At 37.4% G+C, this 24,616-nt stretch overlaps 1 protein-coding gene across 1 annotated transcript in view; it reads left to right on the top strand.

The window, feature by feature from the left end:
• Xkr4 (XK related 4) overlaps positions 1–24,616 on the top strand; it is a 460,700-nt gene that overhangs the window by 330 nt on the left and 435,754 nt on the right. Inside the window, 1 exon segment of the mRNA XM_033760729.1 lies at positions 1–527. This exon segment is cut by the window's left edge and continues 64 nt beyond it. Coding sequence (XP_033616620.1) covers positions 1–527 — 527 coding nt within the window.

Genomic DNA, 24,616 nt, shown 5'->3' with positions numbered 1-24,616 from the left:
GCGCTGTGCCTGCGCCTGGGCAGGGAGCAGCGGCGCTACTCGCTGTGGGACTGCCTCTGGATCCTGGCCGCCGTTGCCGTGTACTTCGCGGACGTGGGCACGGACATCTGGCTCGCAGTGGACTACTACCTGCGCGGCCAGCGCTGGTGGTTCGGACTCACACTCTTCTTCGTGGTGCTCGGCTCGCTCTCAGTGCAAGTGTTCAGTTTCCGCTGGTTTGTGCACGATTTCAGCACCGAGGACAGCGCCACGACCGCAGCCACCGCCTCCAGCTGCCCGCAGCCTGGAGCTGATTGCAAGACTGTGATCAGCGGAGGATCTGCAGCTGGGGAAGGCGAGGCTCGCCCTTCCACGCCGCAAAGGCAAGCATCCAACGCCAGCAAGAGCAACATCGCGGCAGCCAACAGTAGTAGCAACAGCAGCGGGGCCACCCGGGCCAGCAGCAAACACAGGTCTGCGTCCTGCTCCTTCTGCATCTGGCTCCTGCAGTCACTCATCCACATCTTGCAGCTCGGGCAAATCTGGAGGTACCGTATCAGGGGTGGGGGACGGGGGAGATTTGCTGCTGCTACTACATTTCCACTGCTTTGCTTTTGCACGAAATCGTTTAGGGATGCTGTGGTAGTAGCCCCAGTCACACTCTTTTCAATTTTTTGTTTTGTTTTGTTTAGACTGGGGTATGCGTTTTTTAAAAAAAATTTATTGGTACATTTTAGATATACAGTACAGTTACAGTCATCGTTGGGATCTGGTACCTTTACCATCAACTGGAGACTGGATAAAGATTTTTTTTTAAATAAAATGGAGTACTACTCAGCCATAAAGAACGAGAAACTAGAAACATTTATAGCTAAGTGGATGCACATTGAGGATGTGCTCTTAAATGAAATTAATAGGACACACATGTGTAAATTCCATATAGTTTCTCTGGTATGATAAACTAAAAGTGTAACTAAGGGTCAAAATGGGGTTTGCAGTTTTAAAAATATTTTTTTCAGTCTCTTTTAGGGTGGGAGGGAACTGAGAAACCAGGAAGTGGTTTCTGTCACCTCATGCCTTCTGTCTTCCTACTTTGCCTGACAAGCTTCTCCCTAGTTTTATTGGGTAGGAAAGGATTACCATTGCACTTCCTAAAAATCCTTTTTATTATGTTGAATATGAAGTGCACATTTTAATTTTGATGGTTTCTTTTATTCCCTGGGAAAAATTACTAATTATAGTTAGGAATTGTCTCTGCTCAAAAATAACCACATTTTAATTATCAAAGCTAGAGAAGTACTATACTTGAAGTAAAGTGCTTAGTAGGAATTTGTTATATATCCACATAGGAATAGACATTATTCATGTATGTGTATCTGCCCATGAACAAGCATGGTTTGGGGGTACTCAGACTTACTGATATGGTGCATCTTCTGATCATTCTGCAATATGTCCACATCTCATAACTGAGAACACTTGAGATCAGATGACAAGTAGCAAAGTAGCCAGTGAAGATGCCAAGTATGATTAAAGTTTGTGCAGTGCACCACCCCTTTTCTAAGTGTTCTCAGTTTTTACACAATATCACTTCCACTTACCAAATGGAATACAAAGCTGCACTCATTGGGTAGAGCAAAACCATCACTGGAACACTCATGAGGTAGACTTAGGGATATAATAGAATAATATGTTCAGGAATATGTTCTTTTGACTTTTGTATATGTTTTAGATGCCAAAAGCAGTGCTTTATATCTACAAAAATTATGTGTGTGGTAGTATATAGATACTAACAAAGGACAGATTATTTGGATTTAAAATGACTCACTCAATACATAGAACAAGTAAAATGTGGAAACTCCCTAGAAAGTGCACCAATATGGGACCATACTCTACTGGTGTTCTTTAAAATTTTTTGTTTGTAGTTATTTTGTGATAAATGACATAAATCATTGCCTGTGCTGATCCCATATGGAAAACAGCTTGAGCATTTGTGGACTAGAACCACAAACTTCTTTTAGTTTGTGATGAACAATAGCATTTTCTCTCAGAAGAGCAAGTGTGATGATTCTCCATCTTTTGTGGGACCCTTGCTTTATTTACAGCAGAATAAACATTGTCAATAACTGACTTTTCAGATTATAAAATTTTTTTTTTTTGTTTTTGGTTTTTTTTGGTACCGGGATTGAACCCGGGTCCTTGCACTTGCAAGGCAGGCCACCGAACCGCTGAGCTAAGTCCCCGGCACCTAAAAATTTTTGTTTTTAAGCAGATACTTTTTGGAGTGGTATATAATATTCAGTCAGATTGATGTCGGAAACCTCCATATTTTGGATTCCAGGAGACTGAAATGTCACTTGATTGTGATAGCTCTATGTCTCATCCATGACCATTGGGAAGGCTACAGTTTAATGCTCTTCTAGTATGATGAACTAGAATGCTTATTTAATTACTGAAAGTATTTAGTGGCTGGGATGCAGATCATTAGCATTTTTGATCTCACAATTTGGTAAATGAAGCTTACCATTCTGTTTATTAACTTTTTAAACTTTATACATGATTTGTATATCACTTCCTTTTAAGCACTTTTAAAGTTTCTAGATGTATGCCAACCATGCTAATGTATCTCAATTCTGTTAATCAAAAAACAGTGCATTTGTTTATGAAAAATTGGTATCAACTGAAGTTGTTAAAATTGTTAAAATTACCAGACCTTTTTTTTTGAAGTATTGATTTATTGTGCTAAGAGGGGAGGCATTTTTTCTCATTGAGTTTATTGGTACTTTTAAAGCATACAGTACTTTCATTTATCATTGGGATCTTGTACCTTTCCATGACAGGCCTTGGTTCTCCCTGCCCTTCCTTCACTCCTCCCCCACCCTACTTACAAATAATTTGTTTCTATTTTTTCCTTTTCTCATGTTTTTTTCTTTTCCCTTATTTCCTTTCCCTTGCCCTTCCCACTTTTCCTACACCTTTAGCCTTTCTCTTCCTATTTCCCCACTGAAAATGATGCTTCATTTTCTCAGGAAATAAAATGCAGAAAGTGAGAAATGATTAAGAAAAGATAAGAGCCTAAAAACATCTCAGTGAGACTAGGCTTCTGGGTCAATAGGTCTTATAGAAAAGCTATTAATAAGGAGAAGGGATCAAGGGTAGGATGAAATGAAGAAAGACTACCACAGTCTGTCAGACAGATGCACAACCCCCTGTAACACTGGGAGAAGCACATGGGTCCTTTCTGGTTAAGCATTTCTATACTGTTTTCCCTAGAGGTTCTGAAGTTTATTTTGATAACAAAGAGATAAGATCAGAAATAGTATGAGTTTTTAAAATATTTTCAAGATGATGTGTTTAGTATGGAAGTGTGAACTGTCATCTTATCTAAGTATTCTTAGATTCTGGTTTAGGATATTTGGGGATGCAAGGGTAACCTGGTAAAAACTTTATGGCTTATCAGGCTCATTTTCTCTTTATAAAGCATGTTTAAATGAGCATTTTGACTTCATAAATCATAAAGGATAAGAAAATTTACGGAATTTAGCATTTGCATGCATTGGAAGGCCTTCCTGTTTCACTGAATATTAAATGGAACTTGCATGCATCTTTAATAATTAGCTAGTAAAATGTGACTTGTCTCAGATTATTCTATTAGACCGAGTAGATGTAAGCCACTGTGAACCCTCAAAATACTACAAGCACACCCCCTGCTTCTAGCGTTTCTTTTCAACATGTTGTATATAAATACTGCAAACCAGAAGATATTGATGATCCAAAGCTCAGAGGTCATTATTCATGTTTTAACATGCTACTTTCTGGGATCAATAAAATAGATTTTAGCTAGGTTGGTAACTGCTCATTGCATTTCCATGCAATTCTAGTTATTTTAGGGAAGGGCTAGATTCTCAAAGCTTTCTGTAGATAAAATCTTTTTAAACATCAAAGTGTTTGTTCGGAAATAAGCCATTTGAAACATCGTGGGTAAATTTTGCATGTATTTATACAAGTTTTACAAATGCAACTGCTAAAAGCAATGATACATATTCATTTTAATTAAAGCTTACTAATGGAAAATTAATGGCAGCTTTTAAAGTCATAGGAGGTGATGCTGGGAAAGAGCCATTTGAAATAATGAAGTGAACTTTTGGTACCATGTGAAAAGAACAATTATGGCTTTAATGGATCTGTACCTGCAGATGAATGAGAAAGTAGTTTTCTTTATTATTTTCATATGATTTCAGAAATTACCTAGAATGCGGTTCAGCCAGTAGAAATCACAAATGCCCAATGAGAACAGCTTTTGGCACTCATATTCATATTCACAATCAATTATGTCTAAATGTTTCTTCCTGTAGAATTGGTAAATGTTACTCTTACAGCTGTTATCCAGAAAATATGAACATTACCAAGAATAAGACAATGAGTGCAGAGTGGGGAGTGCTTTTGCTATTCGGGACTTTGTTTCTTGTCATTGTGAGAAAGATGTGGTGAAAGAGCAGCTTGTTCTGCTCTTATCATGCTTGATATTCTACAAGGCATTGAAATGTGTCCCCAGTTCAAATAAATGAGGAAAATGATGTGCTGAACAAAATTCAACATCTTTCTATAGCACAACTTCTCAGAGCCTTTAATAAACCAATGTGCAGTTGTGAGTAATTTTTAAAAGCACACCTATGCTTGTATGGGTGTAGCACACAAAGCTTTTGGGAAATGTTCTGTGCCATCCTTGACCCAAAATGAATAATAGTAACAGCTTTTATTTGGCACTTAAAAATCTATAAATGTTTTTATACTTTTTAAGATTTACAGTAAACTAAGAGAATTATTAATACATCTGTATTTGAAAAATACTGGATCAGGACAGTTGAGTAGTTTGCCCAGTATTGTGCAACTATTACAACCAGACTTGTCTTATCTGAAAGTCTATGTACCTTCTAGCTTTATTGGCTACCTCCATATGCAAACTTGGATAACAATAACTAAACTGCATAAACATAACAATTTAGAATCATGAGGATGACAAGTAGGAAAGGGAGAAAGCGAGTTGCAGTGTAGACTGGTTAGGGCATCTTTCCAATAACATGCCAGTAGTTGAGTTGTAGAATAATGACTTGGGCTGAGATATTTTGAGTCCTAAGTCCAGTGTTGCTTAGAACATAGTAAAGTTGTTATATCAAATTCTAGCTGAGTAACTTGATCTTGTAATGGTATTAGTGATTAAATAGTATAATGTATGTGAGAAGGCAAAAAGTTATTTGCAAATGATAGAGGCTCTAGAAATAGGAATGAGCAAGAAAATAATGTAGGTTATATCTTTATTAAATTCTGATATGGTTAGGCAAGAGTGATGCCAATTTCTGGTTCATTGGTTATTTTTCTACTTTGAAACTAGTCAAATGTGGCACTTGTTATTGTACTCATCATTTATTTAGTATTCATTGTGCAAGTTAGGACTGTTGGTGTCAATTGCCTTATGACTGGCTACACTTTTGAGCCAAACAATTTGTTTGGAAATGATTCTCTTCATTTTGGTGAGTACTGAGGTACCACTGTATTTGTGTTTTGCCTCTGTGCATATTAAGCACTTTGTTCATTGAGCATATATTTAGTATCCACTACATGCAAGGCACTGTGCTCGTAACTGAGTACAATAAGATGAATAAATTGAGGCATGATGAAAAGACAGTGCATGTATAAACTAAAAATTTATTACAGTTAAAGACACATTGCTATTGATCCCCCTCAAGATATTCCTCCATGCTTCAAACACACTTATCCTATCATTACCATTTTTCTGAAGCATTTCTGGAAGTCCTCTTTCATAAATATCTTTCCTTGTGCTGTTGTGGCTGCCTCCATGTCATGAATCAATTTAAAATGTATACCTTTCATTGACATTTTGACTTTGGGGAAGAACTAGAAGTCACATTGTTCCAGATCTGGTAAATAAAGTGGATGAAGATACATTGTGATTTTTTTTTCTTTTGGCCAAAATTGCCATAAAATTTTGAATTGATTCAGGACATGAGGCAATCACAAAAACCTTCAAGAAGACTTCAAAAAGTGACAAGAATGGTAGATTAAGTGTGTTTGATGTGAAGGAGAATATTTTGAGCAGGATTAATGGCAGTGTGTCTTTTACTGTAATACATTTCTTAACATACATTAATCATATTCTTTTTATCACTTCATACACATCTTTTCAAGAAATCTACTTACTGTCTGAAGAGAAAGAAAAGCAAGCGATTTCAATATTGCAAGAGTACTATAATAGAAATAGTAAACTCAGACCACCTTAGAGGTTCAGGAAATTCACTCTGGAACAGGTACTATCTATAAAAGCTTTGAAGATGAGAAAAGCTGCTATCTGAATAAGCTGAGTTGTTGACATTAATTGAGTGCAACAGTGCATTAGGACAAGGAGGCAAAGAAGAACAGGGCAGGTTAATTGTGCTCTAAACATGGAGTGAAGGAGAGTAGAAATGAATTGGTGTAGATAATAAAAGGAATTTAGTTTATTTCTGAAAGAATGAAGGAGCTTTGGAAGGTATCTTAGTTACTTTCCCAGTTGCTGGACAAAACACTGGTCACCCCAACTTAAGGAAAGAAGGGTGTGTGTTGGCTTATGTTTCACTTTAGAGTTGGCTGGCCCCAAGGCTGGACACTGTGGCCGAGGGGTGTGTTGGAGGAGAGCTGCCCAGGGTTTGGGAGGACAGGAAGTGGAAAGTAAAGGGTGGATCTGGTGAGGGTGATAAACCCAGGGAGCTAGCTACCTCTTCTGACCAACCCCACTTCCTAATAGCATGTCAGCTATGTCTTCATATTCAGTCACCTTCCAAAAACCCTGCCCGAGAGGGCCTAAGGCTCTTGAGGGACATCTTGATATAAACCTTAACAGAAGGATTATAAGGGGTGAGGGTTAACACAAGTGTTAATATATTGCATTATTCAAAAGAATAGCAGTTTCAGGGGCTATGTCATTAATTCCATTGTGACACAGTCATGCCTCTTCCATTACTAAAAATACACTGGCTTTGAGTTTGGTTATGGTTGGACTATATAAATAGATTCAATGTAGTGGAGAGTTGTTTATCAGAAGAACAAATTGGTTGAAATGTTTAATCATAACTGTATAAAATAAATTCTTTGCAAAAGTTTATTTTGGAATTTTTTTGAAGAAATTTTTCTTAGGATGTGGTCATCTTAACTTTGTTGTTTGAGTCTTTCTGGTCTATACAAATGTAGTCCTTATATTTCTGTATGTTCATATTTCCAGGAATCTTATTCCTTTTCTTTTCTTTTCTTTTCTTTTTTCTTTTTCTTTTTGGTACCAGGGATCGAACTCGTGTTCTTGTGCTTACGAGGAAGGCAGTGGAACCACTAAGCTAAATCCCTGGCCTAAGCTTACTCTTTTTTATTTCCTTCTCAGAATAATCTTTGAGTTAGCATTTTCTTTTTACATATGTATAAATGGAGACAGAATTTTAAATGTTTTCTTCTTTAGGTCCCATTCTTTTGTGCAGATGCTAGGCTACAATTCAACACTTACATGGGAATGGAAAAAGTGTGCAAAATGGTTGATGAGATGGAAAACAATTGGGTAGATAGAAAAGTGTGAAATCTTCAGAGCACTCTAGTAATGACTGACAGATTGGAATTTGGAAGAGGCATTGAAATTGTGAGTAGGTCCTGTTGGGAAAAATGAATGAGACTGGACAGGGGAAGTAACACAGGGGTAAGCAACTTCCTAGCATGTGTGAAGTCCTGTTTTCTATTTCTAGCCACACACACACATGGACCGGGACCTATAAGAAGAAATTTTTGATGAGACATAAGAATTTTTAAGTAATAAAAGGTATCCACAGATTAACTAAAATTTCTTAGAAACAATGAGTTACCATTGTTCAGGTACCTAAGCATAGTTTAAAAGGCTAGGTGGATATTAGTTTATTTATGTTTCCCTTTTAGTATACATTTTCAGTAAAGATAAATACATTGATGATGGAGAATTGGTAAACATTAATGTCATGTCTTGGTCCTTGTTACCCCTCCCCTCTTGCTTAACTATCATATAGAACACTGCATTAGAATATCATCTTCCAGCCCAGCGATGCTATGAAAATTTTTTTTGGTACTCAAGACCTCAAGCTTGCCAGGCAGCCACTGTGCTCTGAGCTATATCCTGGCCCTGTTGTTATAATTTTAATTGTTACTTGTTGATCCAAACCTTTTGTGAGTGAAAGAAGTGGAAGGCATTTTTCTTGCAATTCTGTGCAATTCTTTAAAATCTCTTCCTTAGTTTATGGACCTAGTATTTTCCCTGGAGCACTGCAAATCCATACCTTATTTCTGGGCTAGTATTTAAATCTTTGAGTGTTGAGCTGGGCTTGGTATTTAAATCTTTGAGTTAGTTGATGGGTATAAATATACACAGACAGACAGCTGCTTGTGCATTTACTTGGGTTTCTGTGTGAATTAGAATAAAGTTCTCTGTGGTGGATATACTTCTGTGATATATTCTCAGTAATTAAGTTTAGTAACAAGTGGAAAGGTTGTATGCTGTTTGCATTGAACTGTTTGCCTCTCAGGGTAAAAGAGGTTTATACTTAGTACCACCCCCCCATACACAAACAGTTTAAGACTGTTTTCCTAGGGCAGTTAAATGTAGCACCTGTAAAAACATATACTTTATGTTTTGAACAGTGTGCACAAATTCCTGGGCCAGGAACTTCTAAAGTTTTTGTTCAGTTACAAAAAAAAATTCCTTAATGATTAAACAGCTAAATACACAATTTTCTATTAAATTTATTCTGTGTTTTACAGCTTGAATGAAATCGTCTACCAGTGAACTTAACACCAATCCCAGCATAACAGATATGTGCAATGAGTGCCCCTTTTATGCACTCACTAATCTGATTAAATCATTTCTTTTGTCTTGCTTTATTAAATTTGTATGGCACACTAAATAAATAGACTGATGAAAACAAGAGATTAAAACTAGATTTAGCATTCTTACGCCTTGTGAAATACAAGGTATTATCTTAGTTACTTTTCTCGTTGCTGAGACAAAATACTGGACACGCAACATTAAAGGAGGAAAAGTTTATTTAGCTCACAGTTTGTAGAGGTTACTGTTCACAGTTGGCTGGCTCCAAGGCAGGGTGGTAAGGCTGAGGGACATCCTGGAGGAGAAATAGTCCACAGCAAGCAGTCAGTTGAGAGCAAGTAAGCGAGGAATTTTAACATTCTTTTTGCCCAGACTACTTAGGGTGGGTAGCACTCATACCCTTAATCCTAGTGCCCTTAAGCCTAGAATGGCACTTTAACATTCTTTTTGCCCCTTTTATCCAGACTACTTAGGGTGGGTAGCACTCATACCCTTAATCCTAGTGCCCTTAAGCCTAGAATGGCACCACGAATCGATTCCGGTGTCACACAGTCTAGATCCAGCCACCTCTGAAAAAAAAAAACAAAACAATATAATCACGTGAAGTTTTGGGAGGACATCTAAACACAAGCCATAACAGGTATATGGTGCAAGACATAAGAAAGTGCTTATTGGGTGTGATCTTATAAAATGCTTTTAATGTTGGATGGATTTCAAGGAAGATCACATTCAGCAATTCTCAACAGGAAATGAACTCTTGGTTGGCCTTGCTGGATTCTGAAGACCACAGCAAGTCATATCCTGCCTGCTACATCATGGTGTCCTTAATAATTGATGGCACAGTGGGTCAGAGAGGAACTCGGTGAACATTTACTGATCAGTAAACAAGATCTAGATATTATCCTTTCTTCCATATATGAAAGTAGCTAAACTTGCTGTTTGAGTTTCTAACAGCATAGTGAATAAGAAAATGCACAGTGTTATCTAGAAAGGGTGAAATAAATCACCCCAGTTCATTCTTACATATGTACTCTTAGTGGGGAAGTGGGACTAAATTCCATGAAGTTCTTCTAGTCACCTTGTGAGAAAAAATTTATCTAAAAGCCCTGTTTTGCTTTCCTGTTCTTGCTGATAGAATAGTTGAACTGGGGAAGCTTTGTGATAGGTATTTTTCATTTAATTCTTACTTATTCCTTGACTATCTGAAGATATACACAGAATTTGGAGTAGTGTTTTGCACTTCTGCCTACTCAAAGTTTATAGCCTTATTATAAAACATAATTTCTCACCTGGTATATATGCAGAGATAATATTGATTGCTAATTTCAAGGGAAACTGTAGAAGGGGTTGAAATGGAAATATGAGACAGAGCAGAAACCCAGTGGAGGCGGTCTGAATTATACCATTAGATCTTTCCTAGCCCTACAATAGAGGAGGAGAGTTACAGTTAGATTGTCAGTGATGGAGCTTTTAGATGGTTAATTCTTTTGGGAATGGACTAACTCGGGTTTAAGAGAAATGACTTGGCTAAGCAATCACCACAGATTCCGGCAGGTCCCCTGGCTGCTTGGGGTTGTGTAACTGATGTTACAGCACAGCCTCTTCAATGCCACAGAGCTTAGATCTTGTGGGTTCCTCCTCCTGGGGCTGAGTTTTGTATCTGTAGGTTACGGTTGCTCAAACTATTTTCCAAACTTCTTTCCAGGCCTAAAATTCTGATTCTGTTCTTCAAAATTATTTTGATTGCCCAGTGTCCTGAGTTTATAAACCAAGAATTTTATATGAGTTCTTCTAAAGTCACCAATGTAGTCTTCTGCTGTTTATGTCAGTCACAGGGATTTACAGAGGATTTTCCAGAATTGATGATATTAGTGTCCAAACCCCTAGGAAGTGGTACGATTTGTACACGAGGAAAGACTCTTAAGCTTATTTCTGTAATGAGACTGACTCTATGTCATTTCCAAATATTAGTTATGATCAGTAGAACCATTTTCATGACAATGCACATCTAAGTGTTTGCAGTTGATGTTAAAAGTGTTCCATATCACTAATTCTAAGATAGCTGAATTATCATCTGTGTTTCACATAGTAAGGTATACCCAGCTGGAGTGCTGTGATTAACAAATAAGGGCAATGCTTCACAGGCTTCCAAAGAACTATCCATTACATCAATGAGAAGACTATTGTTAGAGCTGGATTTGCGTTTAAATTAAAAGCTTGTCCTGGGTTATACTGTCACTGATTTAATATTCTGGAAATGTAATTTAAATTATATACAAAGATAATATATCCATGCCCATGCTTGCTGAGGAATAGGGCTGTGTTACATTCTGCTAGAAAAGAGCATTGCATTAATCTTTCTGGGATGGGAATTACCTGGACTCTAGGATGTTAGAAATCTGTTCTAAAGCTGAACAATTTTTTAACCCCAAGTCAACATTAGAAATTTTCAAGTTTAAAAAATTTTAAAGTTCTATTTAAAGTTTTTCTGAACTAAATATGTCGAGTATTTTCTCATTTTCGTGATTCAAAAGTAGGCTGTTTGAGTCAGTTGCACTTTTTGTTTAATTTATACATATGCCATATTTCTCTGTCAAGGGAATCCTTTGGTACAAACAGCAGTGGGCAGTGTGTGGGGTGAGTGAGGATTAGTCAAATACAAAGTCATGTACATAAAAAAGAAGGGGATGCTACCATGACGATGACTTGAAAATCAACTTGAGATGACTTCAGTTTGCCTTCCCATGAAGTACACAAAATTTAAAGTGGACAAAGTTATCTTGCTGCATCAACAGTGTGAGAAATTTCATCCATGCAAAAAACAGTCTGACTTCCATTTATTACCAGCTTAGATAATAGTTATGAATAAAGTTCTCAGTTTGAGGCTTCGTGCTTTTGAAGTCCTCTGTTCTTTAGCAGAGTAAAAAATCAAAGCAAAGGTGGCAGTTGTAGCAGTAACAGTAATGAAATGATCTCCCATCACTTCTAGAATTAGTTCATAGCAAAGTCACTATGTCACTGTGACAGTGTTAAAAAGGAAATGTTCTTACAGAAAGGCAGGGAGAAGGTTTTATAAAGACTTCGTTTGATAGAGTTTTAACTCATTAGTTTTTTGTTTTGCCAAAGTAAAATTAATAGCAATCTTTTTTTTTTTTTGGTACCAGGGATTGAACTTGGGTACTTGCGCTTGCAAGGCAGGCCGCCGAACTGCTGAGCTAAATCCCCGGCCCTAATAGCAATCATTTTTTAATGTAGCTTAATTCCAGAAGGTTCTCCCATATAATTTATGATACTTGGAATTTTCATAGTAGCATACAAGTTAGGAAAAACGTCTCACAGGGCTTTGTGCTTCCAGGAGATGTATTACTCTTAAGAGTAGTAGTGTCCAAGGGTCTGGGGATTTGGCTCAGTGATTCTGCTGCCTGCTTTGCAAGTGCAAGGACCCGAGTTCAATCCCCAATAAAAAAAAAAAAAAGAGTAGTAGTGTCCTGTGAGATTGTTTCCTGATGTGAGGATCTGGTTTGAACAATCAGTTATACATGACAGCAGGAAACCTAACACCATGCTAATGAAAGTATAAATATTAGTTATATTTCTGTTTTTGAGAAGTAATCAACAATTATAATTATTTAAATAAATGTCTACCTACTTCAAAATAAGGCCGGAATTAAATGAATAAGGAAGAGGGAACCTGAAGTTTTCACCAAACAAGCGTGTCCCAGTACTCTAGAAAATATTCTAAATTGCCTTCTGTGACTTGCTAATAGGAACATAGGATATTATCTATTAGCTTTAGGAAGAAAAATTTAGCCATAAGAGAATAGGAAAAAAAATAGAGAATTTTACCCAATAATCAGAAGACAAATGCTCAATCTTTAGAAGCAGGAATGGGAAAATTATTCTGACTCACATTATAAAATGAATCCTAGTAGAGATTAACATGGGGCTCCACCAGCCAGGCCACACTCCTGTAAGATGAGTTTGTTCTGCAATCAAAGAAAGCGAAACTAAAATTGTAAAACTCATCAGTCTGTCAGGTAAACTTATTATTGAGGACATCAGTGAGGTTTGGGGTCTAGGGTCAGAGGATATTTGAGCTGAGAGTTTCATGTTATCAGAAGTAGGTAAGAAGTCAGCATCCAGAGAATTAAGACTAAAGTTCATCACAAATGAAAAGTGTAGCAGAAGCCTAAAAATAGAAGCAAGGGCCAGAAAGAAACTTAAAGAGACATGTTTGAGTATTCCTTTCTCAAAATTCTTAGAACCAGAAGACTTTTGGATTTTGGACTTTCTGGGTTTTGAAATATTCTTGTACCGTGATGAGATACAGTATTGGTGAGGATAGGACCTAAGTTTAAATGCAAAATTCACTTATGTTTTATATATGCCTTATACATATAACATGTTATACATAGAACATGAAGGTAATTTCATACAGTGTTTTAAATAATATTTTGCAAGAAGCAAAGTTTGTATCCACTGAATTGTGAGAAATCAAAGTTGACACTATCTCACCTGTCCATGTGGGCCATTCTTAATTTTCCAATTGTGGCCTCCCGTTAGCACTTAGTTTGGGATTTTGGAGTATTCCAATTTAGAATTTTCAGATTGCAAATACTCAGCCTATACTAGAGGAAGGTGAAAATTAGAAAACAGGGACAAAAAGGAAGCAAACTGATTCTCATGCTTCAAATATAAAACTGAAGGTAAAGTCTCTTGATTTCTGTTCTCAGTATATTATTTTTCCTGGTCAGACATTTGAGAGCAAAGCCTAAACCTGGAGATTAATTTTTTATTCCCACTGAGGGGAGGGCAGGGATCTGGAATCCCAGACAGGCTCACACTTAACCACATGGATAAAACAGAAGGTTATTTGCAGCTCCTTGTCTAAATCACCACTTGATCATTTTATTCAGTTGCTGAGATTGGAATGACAAACATAAGTGACTGATGGTAACCCTTTATTCATGGACTCTAAGAACTTCTGCTTAAAGATATAGCAAGGAACATGTTGAAAAAGAATGTTCTCGAAGTGTATTAATAAGGACAGGATGCAAAACATGTGCATACCTCCAATAAGCTGGCTGTGGCTTTCTGTGGGCCTTGTGGACTGGAAACATATATAGCTCTTTGGAATTACTCAGAAAATTCAAAATTACTCAGAAATGCAGAATCTCTGGACTACTGAATGGCAGCTTATGGTTTAACATGATCGATCCCCAGATAATTTGTCTGCACATAGAGTTTGAAAAGCATGAGTTTGCTACCAAGGAAGGACCTTTTAGCACAAATGGCCAGGAAAGGCTAATTTGAGCTGGGCATTAGTGGGAAATATGGATGATCTAGACATTGTAACTAGCTTCTGCACCAAAGTTAGCTCTCCTAGTACAATAGTGAGAGTTGTTGCTTAGAAACTAACAGTAATAGGCTTGCTTATAAGCACACATACATGCACATAAAGAAGTCTCCTTGTAGACAATACTTTAAGCAAAATTATGAAAGCTACTGATGAAGGAAGAGAAACACTTGTATCCTTATTAAAAATTTTGTGATTTTTAGGTTTTGTGTTTCAGAACTGATCTCTAGGAACATAATTCTGCATGTAGAATTCTGCATGTAGAATGCTCTTTCCTCACTGTTTTATGCAGTGCTCAGGCCGTATATCAACCTAGTCACTAGGATGGAGTTATCACTATGGGTCAGAGATGCTGACAGAGGGATCAGGCCTCCACCAAGGAGGGGGACGCTAAGGGAATCATCAGCTGCAGAGTAAGCAGACACTGAGAACAGCGTGAAGAGGCTCTCAGCAAGAAGTGATGATTGCCATCTTTGCTCAGCAGGGCAGTGTGGGCTGGTTGTAGCATTCCTACTCACATTCTTCTGAATAAGAAGCAGACATGAGAATGAACAAAGGCTGTGTGAATTCACTGGGTAGACAAAGTGGTACAGAGAGAGGGTAGGTTCTGGGCGTCCCTCTACATGCACCTTATTCTGTCAGACCAAGGAGGCTGTGTCTACACTGGAAAACATGAACTGAGGTAGCAATAGAAAAATTTAAATCAGGACTGCAGGCCTGAGAAATTATAAACTCTGGCCATGAACTGGCTGGGTATGGTGTGTAAAAGAGCACAGCAAGAATTCTGATAAGCAGTCTTCTCTGCACGATTCACCTCCTCACAGTTACCCAGAATGCCAGAAAACTCCATTCACCATGAGAAGAAACATGATGGTAGTTCAACCTTGTTTCCTCCTTGCTTTCTCCCATTTTCCTAAGGAGAAAGCACTGCACTCAGTAATATGACAAAATATGTCTATATCTCTATTTTGGAATAAAGAGATCATGGAATGGTGCCTTATGAAATACACATTTTGTAGGCATATATTATCAATGTCCTTATTTCACATTGAACAAGACTGAAAAGAATGACCTTACATATCTCTATTTTGGAATAAAGAGATCATGGAATGGTGCCTTATGAAATACACATTTTTGTAGGCATATATTATCAATGTCCTTATTTCACATTGAACAAGACTGAAAAGAATGACCTTCCCAGAAATGCTCCATTTCTGATTACTAGTTTTCAGATTTCCCTTCCATACAACCACTGGTGTTACCTTGCAATCATTTGTTGCTAGGGTTCCCTACCCCCTCTAAGTGCTACATGATTGTGTTCATTGTTCTTGAATGCCCCATGGAGTTAGGTAATTTTTTCTTGATTTGCTTCATTAGTAGTAGGTATGGTCACTCGGCCAGGTTATGGACCTGTATAGCTTTCCAGTATGGTGGTTCCTAGCAACATGAGACTACTGAGCACTTGAAATGTGGCTAGTCTCTATTGAAATGTATGCTAAAGTGATGAGAAAAAAGAATAATATATAAATCATTACTCATTTTTTTTGGTACTGGGCATCAAACTCAGGACCTTGCGCTTTCGAGGCAGGTGGTGGAACAACTGAGCTAAATCCCCAGCCCCATTATTCATCTTAGATTGATTATATGTTGAATCGATAATGTTTTAGATATATTCATTTAACTAAAAACTATGATTAAAATTAATTTCACCTTTGTTTCCTACTTTTTATTTATATCTGTTTTGTTCATTTTTAGAGCTGAGGGTCAAACCCCAGCCTCATGCATCCTAAGCACAACTACTACTGAGCTTACCGCCAGCCTTCTGTTTCCTACTTTCAAATGTAGCTACCAGAAAATTAAAATTATCTATGTGATTTGCATTATAGTTCTTGTGAACAATTCTGTGCTCTGTGATGTCAGAGCTTTTTGAAGGGTGAGAAGGAGGAAATCTGAAGTAAAATGTTTCTAAAAACTAAGACTTTCCCAGAGGTTGCCAAGGGAAAGCAGTGAGTTTTTTCTCTGTTGAAGCAGGCTGACAATAGATTTTGCAAATCAGATTACTTGCTGGTATAACTGACTATCTAGGAAGACAAAACTTCTAAAAGGAGTAAAGCTATTGTCATCCTGGCTTTCTGTCTTGTCTACTGACATAGTATGCTTATTTGGTGTTTTTTTTTTTCAGCTTTAATTGAGTTTATTGGTACATTTTAGGGATACAGTGCAGTTACATTCATTGTTGGTATCTTGTACCTCTACATGACAAGTCTTGATTCTCATTTTTTCCCCTTACCCCTGCCCTCCCTTCAACCCCTCCTCCCCTCCCCATCTACAAACACTTTATTTTCATCTTTTCATTATCTCACATTTTTTTCTTTTCCCTTATTACCCTTCCCCTACCCATCCCACCTTCCCTACACCTTTAGCTCCTTTCTTCCCATTATTTGGTGGTTTAATAAATGTGTTTGATGAAGATAGTAAGGGATGAGTTTTTGCAAGGGCTGTTGTATCTTGCTGTGTACTCACATTCATATCAAATCATCCAGGCTTCTTCTCAGCCCCTTAGGATTTATTGTTCCCATTTGAGAATATATTGGCTGAATTTCAGAGATGGTAGACAAGAACACCAGTCCACAAAGTATCAAAAACATGGGTTCACTTTCATCACTTTTGTTTGTAAATTTTATGCTTTTTACACTATATTTTACTGTTTTGAAATTAATCCAAGATCATTTGGAGAAGCTTTTTGTCACCTTTCCCACAGAGTGATTATACTGAAAATATCAGTAAGCTCAATTTCACCATGACCTCAGCAGGAACTAATTAAAACTAATTATGGATTTTTCTTCTGACCACCAGAAATGGGAAACACATAGCCGATGAAAGGAGTCAGATTTGACTTGTGACTTTGCTGTTATCTTCTCAACTTTAAAAGTGGTGAATGAGAATTAAACCAGATATTTCTGAAGTTACTTACAGTTCTAAAATTATGCAAAAACTGGTTGTTAAATTGAGCGTATGCATTCTTTTTACATGACTTATTGAATATGTACTTGGGGAGTAACATTCATATTTCGTTGACCTGGGATAAATTTGTGATCAATTCCTGGGACTGAAACTTCACACCAGAATTCAAACACTATTGATCAATCTCATCCATAATGTGCCACATTCACTTGCAAACTACTGGTAAAATACATGTTATTTCCATGGGGAAATGCATGGCACTAAAAACTACTAAATAAGCTCCATTCCCATGTGACTAATGTGTAATTTACCTGTATTTATGTCCTCATTTTGTATGCAGTCATGCTTTGCATAGTCTAGTGCTCCACCTCATGAATGTGTTTATAAATTATGAATTCCACTACAAGCATGCAAGCAAAACCCTCTGTCAGTCACGTCTTTGTCTTTCCTCTCCTCTCTCTGACCATCAGAATTTACATCTGTGTGACATGACTTCAAATTCACCTCTTAAGTTCTATCTCAGAGGACCAACTTGAATAGTCCGGCATATGCAAATGGTACAAAATTTGTTGTTAAATGCACGTAATTCAAATTTTAAGAATCACATAGTCTTTTTAAAAGCAATTCTAAATGTTTGCTTTTAAAAGTCAAAAGTCCACTATGACTATTTAAAGGACACCCCCCACACACACAAAGTAGATATGAGTTGCTTTGATGAGGCTCTCCAACTGCTTTCTAGTCTTCTTTTAAATTTGTTTGTTTATTTGTTTGTTTTTTGAGGCATGGTCTCACTCTGTAATTGAGACTGGCCTGGAACTCACTATGTAGCCCTGACTGGTCTCGAACTCACAGCAATCCTCCTCCTGCCTCAACCTCCCAAGTGCTGGGACTACAGGCGTGTGCCACCATGCCTGGCTTTTTAAATGTTTTTGGTAACATTCAATTAAAAATGTGCACACCATTTTTCTTTCTTTTTTTTTCTCATTGAGTTTATTGGTACACTTTAGGTATATAGTACAGTTACATTCATCATTGGGATCTTGTACCTTTATATGACAGGTCTTGGTTCTCATTTTTTCCCCTTATCCCTGCCCTCCCTTCACCCCCTCCTCCCTTCCCTATTTACAAATACTTTATTTCCATTTTCTCATTTTTTTTCTTTTCCCCTATTGCCTTTCCCCTACCCTTCCCACTTCCCCTACACCTTTAACCCCTTTCTTCCTATTTCACATTGTCAATTATATTATCAGGATCTTATGCACCATTATAGGTTTTCAGACCATTTTTTTTAAGTTCAGTGACATGTGTGCAATATATAGCTATTCCATAGAGACTACATGATTTCCAAATATGTTTTATGGCAGAAAATGAGTTCTAATTTACTTAGATTTTTAAATATTTAAAATTGTATCCTCTCAGAAAAGTACATAATAAATACCATTGCTTTTTTTTCATAATTTTCTTCTATCTCTGCAATGATCATGTGGTTATATAGTTAGGATATGTTGGAAAAAGAAGATACAATTTAAGTAAAGTCGGATACTCTGCAAGGAAAATGACTTCAGTCATTCATTTAATAAATATTTATCAAGCATTCACCATGTGGACACCCAGAGCACACAAGATTAATAATAAAATATGCTCTCTCATTTCAAGGACTTTACTGGCCTGCAAGAGTATCTTTTATTTGTAACAGTTTGTACCTCAAAGAGACCAGGCTTCATCAGCAAGGGCAAGAATACAATTGTTTGGAAGAATAGGGGAATGATGGGGATTTCTGTCCTGAAGTTTTCGCAGAGGGAGTAACAGTTGAGTAGAACCTAAGGGAATGCCCTACAGAGAGAAAAGAATAGCTAGACTTTTCTGTGGTGTGAAGGTCTGGACTAGGAGGTGTGAGGGAAAGGATGTGAGCAGATGAGAAATGGGTTTGGGCTGGACTAATCAGGGCCTTGGACACTTCCACAGGGAGCCTGCCATTGATAATTTTTGGACAGATGGCTCAGGGTATACACTCATAAGCATTATCAGTTACGTTTTCTCAATAGGAAAGATTGAATCACTGGAAATACTGGAAAAGTATAACCTGTGCTCTGCACTGGCAGGAAAAAGGGGCCACCAGCGAGGGATGGACTTGAAAACTATTCAGAACATTAAAATGATGTATAATGAATGCATGAAATAAACAGTGTGCTTGGCTGAGTTCTCACTAAAAATTCTGATAGAACTGGTTAAGGGCCCTATTTAATGAGTTATTGGAAAAGACGTAAACATAAACAGAGTTGGGAGCATGTTAAATAAAGATACTCTGTAAATGCAGCCTGGGCAATTAAAAAAGATTTACCAGAGTACAGCTAAATACAGTATAGTGGATAATTAATGGGCCAGTGACAGCTCAGTATAATAACCACCCTGAACCTCTACAATGGTGCATTAACATATGTGCACATCAGAAGGAGGGTTTGCTTTCACAGTCTACATCGGTTACTAGGAAATTTCTCCATAGCAATTAATTAGGGATGCTTGGTAATCCAGTCTGCTGATTAACCAACCTCCTAAAAAAAGGTCCCTAACTTTGCTACTAATTAGTGTTTCTTGTTGAGCCAAAAAGGGGTTTGGTATGAATTCCATTCTCCCTTTTTCCACCTTAAACTTTACATTTAGATGTTATTTTGTCTTTCTCTGGAAGTTACTGTTTCTATCTTAAGAAATGATTTTCTCTTCTGAATGCCAACCTGGCAAAGATCTCTGTAGGTGAGTGTAGGTATGCAAACGGTGAGGGCTATTTAGCTTATCTGGTTGCGGTGTATTTTGTGCCTTTGATACTTTTGGATCGTGGATTAGAAGTAGCTCAATAAATATTCTGCAGAGGAAGGCACTATTGAGAGCCACTGGCTATGTTCATTCCATTATATCTTCATTTAGGCAGTTTTAGATATACAGAAAAAGGGAACAAAGTACAGAAAATTTCCTTATGCCCTGCTGCACCCCTGCCTGCTATTTTTATCTTCCCCTGTTATTAACAACTTGGATTAATGTGGTGCCTGTTTTTTTCAATGAATGGACCAATGCTGATATATTATCTTTAAGTAAAATCTATCGTTTGCGTTAGTGTTAGGTCTTTCTGTTTTATATTGTATGGATTTTGAAAAAATGTCTACTAATGTGTTCACCTTTACATTGTCGCACAAAACAGTTTCACTCCCCTAGAAATCCCCTGTATTTTGCTTATTCATCCTTCCTGTCTGCCCGCCCATTTCTTGGTAACCCTTGATGTTTTCATTATCTATATTTTTTTTCTTTTAAAAAACGTCTTGCATTTGGACTCATATGTCACCGTCTCTTGGCTTCTTTCACTCAGCAGTATATATATTTAGGCCTCTCCTCTAGCTGTTTCGTGGCTTTGTAGCTCATTTCTTTTTAATGGTGAGTTATATTCCATTGTATAGATGCACCACAGTTTGTCTATTCACCCACTGAAAGCTATCTTGGTTACTTCTAGGCTGTGTCAATTATGAATAGAGCTGTTATAAATATTTATATGCAGGATTTTATGCAGATATATGTTTTCATCTTATTTGGCTAGATATCAAGGAGCACAATTGCTGAATTATAAAAAACAGCTAAATTTTTTTTCAAAGAGGCAGCAGCCTTTTGCAATCCCACAATAACTTTTTAGTACCTGCCATGTTGCCAAATGACTTTAAGGAACATAAAGTTAGTGAACAAGGACTCACAATGTAATTGCAGAAAGGGTTAAGATGACATGAAGTTGTCCCATTTCAGATCCATTAAATTAGGGAATAATTTACTATTTAGGACCTTTGTTTCATTGTATAAATTATGAATGGTTTTTTGATAAGAAATTGATAAAACAATACAAATTTAAATTACTATAAAATATTTAAGTTATTCTAGAGATACCAGAGTATTATTCCTTTTTTTTTTTTTTTCCTTTTAGTACTAGGGGTCAAACTTGGGACCTTGTGCTTGGGAGGCAGGCAGCGGAACCACTGAGCTAAATCCCTGGCCCCGCTAGAGTACTATTCTATTAGATAACTTAATGGAATTATTCTACCAGATACCAAGGCATTGACTTCTGATACTATCTGCTTTCTCGGGGTAAAAAAGCTATTTGAACCAAATTTGTCCTTATATGTTTGGGATTAGCAATTTTCATGGATTTATAAACTTGCTGAATTATTACTTTCAAATGCAACCCTGAGGTAAATACCTTTGATTTCTCAGAAGACAAAATGTACAGTGAGCAGACACACACACACACACACACACACACACACACACACTCTGTTGAAATGCTCTGGGCCTCTGCCAGACTTGGATAGTTGCCCGGGCCTAGCCTGATTCACTCACCTCTGTTTAGCTGAGGTTCTGCAGCTAATGGACTTGAATGGAAATTTTACACACACGGATGGCAGAAAATTGGTTTCTTTACCTATTGAAAGGCTTTGTCAGAATCTTTTTTGTTTGTTTGTTTTTGGTTTTTGGGTCTCACTATGTAGTTGAGACTAACCTGGAACTCACCATGTAGCCCAGGCTGGTCTTGAACTCATAGTGATCCTCCTGCCTCAGCCTCCCAAGTGCTGGGATTACAGGCATGCACCACCATGCCCAGCTTGTCAGAATCTTTATTTGAATTATTATATTATTAACTAGGATTGGACTGATTTATTTTGGTAACTTTAAAAGCAAATAACAAATTTTTAAAAACTGCTTTATTCTATGGGATGAAAGCCAATGAAAGATGAACTTGGTAATCCTTTATAACCTAAATTATTTCATCACATATATATTTTTCTGCTTTACTTCGTACTGTATAGAAAAAACCTTGGATATCAAATGTTACTGCCCCATGACAAAGCATTGTCAATGTCTTAATGTTATACGTAAATACTTGTTTCACTTTCTGTTTCTCAATTTGTTTCCATATCTACAATTTTTGGGAGAAGTGTTAAAATTTTAGGCAAATATTTATGAAACTGAATTTTGTTTTGTATTTCATGACCACTCTATTAAATCTATCTGGGTGAGAAGGACTTTGCATTTTAAGTTCATTAAACAGAGTTGATTATTTCATCCAGTGGAGGCCTCCTAGCTTTGGAAGAGATAGATACATTTGTCTCTGTAGCAAATATAAATTGTAAATCTGTTGGTTAGAATGAGGTGATTTGTGAATGGGCAGTATGCAAGTGCTTCTTCTTTTGGGAGAGTCAGCAGAGCAACGGCAAAGAGTTACATTTTCATGTGCTTCAAAGGAAGAACACAGTTCTTTCTGGTTTAGATATGAAGTCTATAGAAATTCACTGTATAAAAATGAGATCCAATAAGAATAGAAAAAGAATATCATTTTCATGAATTCTAGTCTGAATGCTGAGATGTGCAGCTAAATGTGCCTTCCTTTTTTTCTGTATCAGAAATAATGAAACCCAGAATCACTGAGGATTCACTGTGGTCCTGTTTGGAGGGGATTGCTTAGGGAAGAGAGAAGGCAAAATGAAGGATGGGAGGAGAGGAAAGGCAGGCTGTAGGTCGAGATTCATGTGTGCATAGCCAATTTTCTTACAGACGGGCACTCCACATACACAGGTTGGCTATATTTATTCAGCAATCTCTCCCATGTGGAATGGAGTTGTTGATTCAGATTGACTTTAGGTTTTATTAGCTTCACACTAGTTAGTTTCATTCCTCAGTTTTATCACTTTCTGAAAAGTGCTCTTCAAGACAGAAACTGGTTCATGGTAGTATCACCAATAGCATACAATATGGTGTTTGGTATATTGTTGAAATTTAATTCTTATTGGTTGATTGAATGAAAAAGAAATCCACAAACTATTAGAGATTTTTTTCCATTCCAGTGAAAGTTGGATAAAGTGCTAATTTCCGTACATTTCATTTCACTTGCTAACTTACTCTGCAGAAATTAAAAAAATATATATAATGCTCAGGACGTTCTTACGTAGCATGCCTGGTGTCATTGGTGTCATCTCTGTTGAGTTCAGTAGCTGGCATCAGGCCAATGAAAGGAAGGAATGGATTTCTGGAGCGTTAGGTCTCATTTTGACACCCGAGACAGACTTCAGAACCTCACAGTTCCCTTGTCTGCAACAAGGCTTCATTGTTGTTAAGTTTGCAGGAAGTTCTTTTGAAAACATCTCAGGAGCAGCCACCCCACTGAGTGGGTGAGTACTCCCATCCCAGTGCTAGGCTGAGCGAGGCCCATGAAACAGACGCTTTGGTCCCATGGTGTGAGGCTCCCTTTCCTGGAAGCTGCCTCTGAGACCTGCATGCGTAATACTCTTCTGCCTCCCGTGCTGCCCAGTGACAGCAGTGATTTTCCACAGCAGGTGATCCTAGTCCTACATTCCCTTGTAGGGTGAGTGTGAACAAGCGGTAAAATCTACACCATGTTTTTATACTCTGAAACTACATTTTACATTTATCAGTTCTGAATGGAGGATGAGAGCAAATGAGTAAGCAGAGTGTCCATCATTTTTACTTCCATGTCACCCACATAGTGTGATTATTCATAACACTCTCTGATGTTGCTTTTCTTTTTCTTTCTTTCTTTCTGTTTTTTTTGCTACTCTAAAACAAACTGAATTCTCTGGGTATAATTGTGGCCTCCCTTGTCTTCCTACCCTCCTTAATGTGATACTGTCAATATGAAGCAGCTTCTAAATGCTTCCCCTGTCTTGCCCTGCCTACCTAGCAATGCTGGGTTCAGGTCCCCAGGGTGGCGTCCATGCCCTTGGTCCATGTGGCCCCTTGTGCTTTGCCTCTTGTGCTATGCTGTGATCCATCTGCTTTCTGATGGTGTCCCTCAGTCACACATTCTTCTTTCAACCATGACTGTGACACACCTTAGCAGAGTAGAAACTGCAGTCCTCTTAGCCACTTGCTCAGGTTTTGACCAGAATTCTTCTCTGACCACACTTAGGTCAATAGAAGCTTTGTTTTCATCCTCTAGGGCTTCTTGTAGTTTCTTTCTGAACACCAGGACTACTATAATATGTAAAGTCCATTATTAATACTGTTGCTCCTAGTATTGTGGTTTCTACTTGCATTTGCATGGTTTAGTTTTAATTTTTCTCACATGTGCTTGAAGCCAGATGTATTATTATTATTACAGTTTATTCTAGAGCTTCAGCATGTTAAGTTTCAGAGGAGAGTTCAACATCTGGACAACTTGGAGAAATCCAGATGTGGTTTTACTTTTTGTGATGCACACATATAATCCAAACCATTCTCAGTATCCTAATTTTTACCCAGAAAAGTAAAGTGAGGCTTCTAAGTGCAATATAAGATCACTATGATTGTCTTCAATATTAATTGCTCTATCCACACTTGAAATATGACAGCAGGAATTTATCAAAAATTTTAATTAAGTTCTATGCAATGCTAGACATCCAGTCATA

The sequence above is a fragment of the Fukomys damarensis genome, unplaced genomic scaffold, assembly GCF_012274545.1.
Source record: "Fukomys damarensis isolate Sample0158 unplaced genomic scaffold, DMR_v1.0_HiC HiC_scaffold_5, whole genome shotgun sequence".
NCBI lineage: Eukaryota > Metazoa > Chordata > Mammalia > Rodentia > Bathyergidae > Fukomys > Fukomys damarensis.
This window is presented reverse-complemented; position numbering and strand designations above follow the sequence as displayed.